Here is a 6,000-nt window from a genome sequence, read left to right on the forward strand (position 1 = left end):
GCTTATTTTGAAGACATGACAATTTATGAATAATAAACATTAATATTGTAAAGTTTCTAAAATCTTACTTTTTCTCATTACAAGATTAATTATATCAATGGAAATTATTATTTGGTTAATAATTATTAATTATTAAAAAATAAATTATTTACTCATTGAATTTGAAATATTAGATCATAAGAAGATAGTAATACACGTGGTAATAAAACAATAAAGCTTTACTTCAATGTATTATATTCCATAAATTAATTTTAAATTTCTACACTTTAGATCTTGAAGAGAGAAATGGGTATTCTATGAATACATTTGTAATGGCTAATAATTTGAATAAAATATATTTTCAAATGTAAAAATTGATGACTGATTAAATGTTTCACTAAATTTGATGAAAATTCTGTACTAACTATATCTAGAAGTAAAATTACAATATAAATATTATGTGATACCATAAAAAAAGCAATTTTGTTTTGTAATATATTCATTTTTATTTACAAATGAAATAAAAAACACTATTAAATTATGTTTTTTTTACTATCATGACTGATAAGGTTAAAGATCAGTCTCAAATTGCCCAAATGATGACTTATATAAATAAAACAAATTTTTTATCAAATACATTATTAAAATATGTACTATTCTCAAGCTTTATAATTAATGTTTAAGTCTTAAATATAATTGCTTGATGAATTAATTTGATATTTACAAACAAAAATAAAACTATTTAGATAACCAACATTTATTCAAGTTTAATGTAGCTATTTACAAAAATGTTTTAATGGTCTCTGTAAAGAATTGAATATCAGTTTTGTAGTATTGATCATACAAAATAGATGCATTTTGTGTTAACAATACATTTATAATATTAACAGCCCTCTAAAACAGGCCCTTTAACTTCTATTATGCCTATTACCCCATCCTCGGCGATGGTTATCTTTGTACTCGTCACGAGCATTTAATCGTTGTCTTTCATTTTCTTCTTCTTCCTCATTGATTTTGTCTTCTTTATCTTCTTGTTCTGGTTCTGGGATTTCAGACAATTGTTGTAAACACTTGGTATTATCAGCAGTAGGTAAATGCCATCTAACATAAGAAAAAATAATACAATAAGAATCTTAAAAATTTAATTTTATATATACTTACATTCCGTCATTAATACGTTTTTGACAAAATTCTTCAACTGTCATTGTTGGCAAACTAGGATAGCCAGCACCAAATACTTGTTTCTGTAATTCATTTTTAGTGATAATAATAGGCATTAATGGTTTAGGTTTGATCTTTTGAGATTTTGCATGTTCAGGGTTGTCTTTATCTTCATGTTTCAATTTATAATGTAAAATTCTCATTTCAGCTTGAAGCGAATCTAATTCTTCTAGAGCTTTGCCAATATTGTATTTTAGCAAGGAGACTATATATTTTCTTCTCATTTCATCATCAACAGACTCGCTTTCATTTTGTTCCTTTAACAGTTGTAATTGAGACTCCATTAATTTTTGTTCCTTATAATTCTTAATTTTTTCGGCACGCCTACGAGCCATAAGAGAAAAGTCCATAGTGGCTTGGGTAGTGGTTTCTTCAGAGTCTGTGTACACAGGTGGTACTGTATGGTCGGTCAGTCCATAGTCTTTACACCTACGACATACCAAAACGGATGAGTTTGAAAAACTTAAAAATGATCAAATGCACTTTATCTACATACCTCTGGAGATAATCTCTGAAATACACTTCTGCTGTTTTAACAACGTCCAATCTGTTGCCGTTGTTTGTGAGTTTTAGTGCTAGAGATCCCAACATAAACGGTAGTAACATGTATTTAACGTCAGCCGTCGGTACTTCTTCAATGGTCTCATTGTCGCTGAACATACCGGCCGCCGATACGAGTTGTGTAGTGTGCTCCAACATTTTCATGCATTTTATTATCCTGTACTGAAAACAGAGAGTAGTCATTAGTCAACTGATTTACATGTAATGCAATAACACTAACCTGTGTTCCGGACTCCTTAGCTGGCTCTGTCGATTCGCAAATACTCTCGTAAGACGACAATCCTTGGTCAAAGCACTCGGATAATGTGAGGTTCTGAAATTCTACAGGGGCCGACGCCGTCGCCATTTTCAAAAATTTTCAAATATTTTAAATTTAATTTACAAAAAATCGTTTCACATTCGAACGGTTGGCGATGGCGATTTTACCACGGATTGCGGATTACTGAATACTGAGGTCCGATTTCGATTTGTTTTTTAATTTTTTATCAACTATAATGGGAATGTTTACAATTAGATGCACACGATTATCTATAAAATTGTGGATGCAGAATGCACAATAATATCATTCTTATCAGTCAAATCACTTATTCAATACAGATAACGTATTATCAGAATTGAGAATAGCAATAACACGGAATATTCTTCCGTGGAAATAATAATTATTAATTAATTACAAAAAGTACAGATAGTAATAATTAATACTAATATGTTATATTCTGTGTTAATATGTAATAGGTAATAATAATAATAATAACAAAATGTATTAAATAGTAGGTACTTCAAATTCTAATTGCCTATTAGTTGTTACTCGATACTCAATTTCTTCTTTCCTAGTGGTTAGTTTCCTTTTTGTATTTACTATTTACTACTTTATTTACTCATAGTCCATGAGATGTTTACTCAGACTTCAAACGACACTTATTAATTTTTAAATTCAAAGATTTGAAATTGGATACGAAAAAAGCAACGCTGATTGACATAATGTCCAACAATCCTATAATTTATGGAGTTGAATTTCAGGTATTTAGTTAATAATAAGAACATAATTACACATAATAAGGGTTATGAATTTTATTAAGTCTTGTTTACATTTTAGGCCAGATCATTGTGTACCTTGCACGCTGATGTCGATCAAGACTGTTTTTTAATCGGAACTCAATCATTGATCACATCTAATAATCAAGTTCACCTTGTTAAATTACAAGAAGAGACAAATACACTTTGCCCTCAAGTATGTATTAATAAAATATTCTCTTTTTTTTGTATTTTTTAAATAATTAAAGGAAGATAAAATTGATGAATAAAAACTGGCTCATTGGAGTGATTGAACAAATTGTTATAAATCAATAATGATTGTTTATGTGTTATGTAATTTTGTATGAATCTGGTTTGAAATTTAATTAATATAGAACGATTTCATAATATTTATGTTTAATCATCCATTAATAATTTTAAATCAGTTTTAACATTATTTATTCCAAACTTGTATTAAGTATAATAATTTATTTAATTTAATAACTATAGGACACCTGATATAAATTAATATAATTTTTAATAATTATATTCTAGATATATGAGCATAGCAGTGGTGAAATATGGTCATTAGCTTCTTCTCCAACAGATAAACGCTTGATATCTACTTGTTATGCTAGTATAGAACAAGACTGTGAAAAACGTACAGCTTTATGGCGATTGCCAGAAAGTGACGGTCAATTAGAAAATGTTATTACTTTTCCTTCAGAAAAGTATGGTACTGATGTTAAGGTATTTATAATTATTTTTTTTTCTTAATTATAGAATTTTAAATTTAATTTAATTTAGGTGACCACGTTTCATCCTACTAATGATGCATACATGTGTTCTGTTATTGATAATAATTTAGTGATGTGGGATGTGAGTGAAAGTGGAGTAAAAATTGTATGTACTGCGGTATTGGATGGTAAAGGTATGATATTCTGTATTTTACTAGAAAATAAACAAATTATTAAAACTGAAGTTGAAATTTATACTTGATATATTCATGTTTTCATCTAGTTGTATCTGGATATACCTAACATTAGGACTTGAAATTTCTGAAATTTGAAAAAATAAATATATTTATTAAAGTAAAGATTTTTAGTAAAATAATATATTTATTTTATTTAACTAATGTGTAGTTGTTTATTTTTTTAGGTCAACCAAGGTTTACTACCGGTAAATGGAATCCACAAAGTGTTAATTTACAATTTGTAACTGCTGATGATTGTAATATAAAAGCTTGGGATTTAAGGTCCCAGACTAAAATTGCATGGAGTCTAGATGGAGTTCATACCCAAATTATTAGGTATAATAAATATTTAATCTACTAAATTCTTATTTGGTAGAAAAAGTACCAAATAACTTATTTGTAATTTATTCTTCAAGTAAGACTTATTCAAACATTAAAAAATTGGAAAATAACATATTTTTATTCTCCAACAAATAATTTTAATTATTCGATGAATAAATCAAATTGAAAAACTAGCTCTAAGCTATAAATTATGGCATTTTAAAATAAGTTTTTAGTTTAAGTCAAAAAAGCTATTTTTATTTATGTATTTTAATTATTTAACATTAAATAATTAAAGTTTATTTTTTTGTTACTGTAAAACATATATTGTATTTGTTATAAATATTTAGTTTTTTGTGATTTCAAATGTTCTTAAAGTAATGTATTCTCATGATAATAATATTAAAATAATTCCAGAGATTTTGATTTTAATCCAAATCGTCAGTACTATATGGCGACATGTGGAGATGATGGATATTCTAAGTTCTGGGATATACGTAATTCCAGCAAACCTCTAATATCTCGCGCTGATCATTCACATTGGATTTGGTCTATTAGGTGACAAATACAAACATATTTTAATGAAATATATTATACTCATTTACTATTTAGTAAAAACATGTATACTATTTTTTTATTAGATAGTACTTTTATTTATTTTTATGTTTAATTTATTCAACCATCATATATATTGTTTATTGTTATTCATTTTTATAGATATAACCCAGTACATGATGAATTAATTGGAACAGCTTCAAGTGATGGTCAAGTCCTTATAACACGTTTAGCTGGGATTTCATCTTCAGCTATTGAAAACGAAGACCTAAAAACAAAAACTTCCATTGAAGATAAAATAGTAGCTACATGTGATCAACATGAAGATTCTGTGTACTGTGTTGAGTGGTCCTCTGCAAATTCATGGATATTAGCTTCTTTAAGTTATGATGGTCGTTTATTGCTTAATAAAGTACCAAAAGATGAACAGCTTAGAATTTTATTGTAAAAAGAATATTTTACATTGCTATTTTTTTAAGCATCGATTGTTTAAGGGTTTAATATATTGTACAAATACATTCTATTGTTTTCCAAGAAAACAATATACATTATCAAAGTTAAATTGTGTCTTTTAAATTTGGTCTATGCATTTAACTAAAACTATAACTAAATTTAAGTATACATACACATAATAATTATACTATAGGTATATAAAATGCATTTTATAACAATAACATATATTTATATTTATCTGTTCCAAAACCTGAGCATATTTTTATTTAAATTTGTTTAAGATGTGTTTTTTTTGTTAATTCAATGTTTTTTTTATAGAATCTGTTACTATAATTTTTATGCAGTGTTCAAAAGATTCACTTAAAAATTGAATTCTACATTTACTTTTTTTTAAAGAAATAGACTATTTTATTTACATTTTAAAATAAAATGAATGTTTCATCTTTCATTTAAAACATTATTTTATAAATCTAATTGCAATGTTGTGTAAGTTATAGATATTTTTTAAACAATTTTTTTTTAATGTATACAATAATTAAATCTTATATAATATTTAATAAAAAAACAATCTTGTATAACCATAAAATAACACATAAAATGAGACAATTGATTTTAATAGAATAATATAACCTTTACTTATATATCCAGTATAGTCAGTCAATATAAGGGTAGTGTAATTCATTGAAATCAAAATTGTTTATAAGTATGTTAAAGTTTGAAATTTAAATTAAAAATTCATAACTGTCACCTTTCTGTAGTTATCAATCCATGTAATTTTTATTGGTTATAAAATATTTTAAATTTCCAATTTAAATTGTATTTAATACAACCCTTACTTTAAAGACTGTATAAACATTAAAAAAAAAAAAATCTTAAATATTGTATTATATGAATTTGTCAGTATCACCATGTGAATACATGAC

General features: G+C 26.0%; 2 protein-coding genes across 2 annotated transcripts; one reads left to right on the forward strand and one right to left on the reverse strand.

The window, feature by feature from the left end:
- Positions 1 to 718: 718 nt before the first annotated feature.
- On the reverse strand, positions 719 to 2,277 carry LOC112593320 (immunoglobulin-binding protein 1b). Its single transcript, XM_025337705.1, has 4 exons — positions 1,982 to 2,277; positions 1,697 to 1,923; positions 1,141 to 1,629; positions 719 to 1,080 (listed from the first exon to the last, which is right to left on the reverse strand). The coding sequence occupies exons 1-4, from the start codon at positions 2,105 to 2,107 to the stop codon at positions 888 to 890; spliced, it is 1,035 nt and encodes a 344-aa protein (XP_025193490.1). The 5' UTR covers positions 2,108 to 2,277; the 3' UTR covers positions 719 to 887.
- A 208-nt stretch (positions 2,278 to 2,485) lies between these two features.
- LOC112593319 (EARP-interacting protein homolog) lies at positions 2,486 to 5,232 on the forward strand. The gene is made up of 7 exons (XM_025337703.1): positions 2,486 to 2,781; positions 2,858 to 2,992; positions 3,331 to 3,525; positions 3,583 to 3,706; positions 3,934 to 4,084; positions 4,487 to 4,627; positions 4,787 to 5,232. Exons 1-7 carry the CDS (start codon positions 2,743 to 2,745, stop codon positions 5,070 to 5,072), a joined length of 1,071 nt encoding a protein of 356 aa, XP_025193488.1. The 5' UTR covers positions 2,486 to 2,742; the 3' UTR covers positions 5,073 to 5,232.
- The last annotated feature ends 768 nt before the right edge of the window (positions 5,233 to 6,000 follow it).

The sequence above is a fragment of the Melanaphis sacchari genome, unplaced genomic scaffold (genome assembly GCF_002803265.2).
Source record: "Melanaphis sacchari strain LSU unplaced genomic scaffold, SCAv2.0 Contig1_pilon_pilon, whole genome shotgun sequence".
Lineage (NCBI taxonomy): Eukaryota > Metazoa > Arthropoda > Insecta > Hemiptera > Aphididae > Melanaphis > Melanaphis sacchari.

Coding starts and splice junctions, on each gene's coding strand:
- LOC112593320 (XM_025337705.1), bottom strand. CDS start 2,107: ATGGCGACGGCGTCGGCCCCTGTAGAATTTCAGAACCTCACATTATCC. Junction 1,924..1,981: donor CTAAGGAGTCCGGAACACAG/GTTAGTGTTATT, acceptor CTCTGTTTTCAG/TACAGGATAATAAAATGCAT. Junction 1,081..1,140: donor AAACGTATTAATGACGGAAT/GTAAGTATATAT, acceptor TTCTTATGTTAG/ATGGCATTTACCTACTGCTG.
- LOC112593319 (XM_025337703.1), top strand. CDS start 2,743: ATGTCCAACAATCCTATAATTTATGGAGTTGAATTTCAG. Junction 2,993..3,330: donor CAAATACACTTTGCCCTCAA/GTATGTATTAAT, acceptor ATTATATTCTAG/ATATATGAGCATAGCAGTGG. Junction 4,085..4,486: donor GTTCATACCCAAATTATTAG/GTATAATAAATA, acceptor AAATAATTCCAG/AGATTTTGATTTTAATCCAA.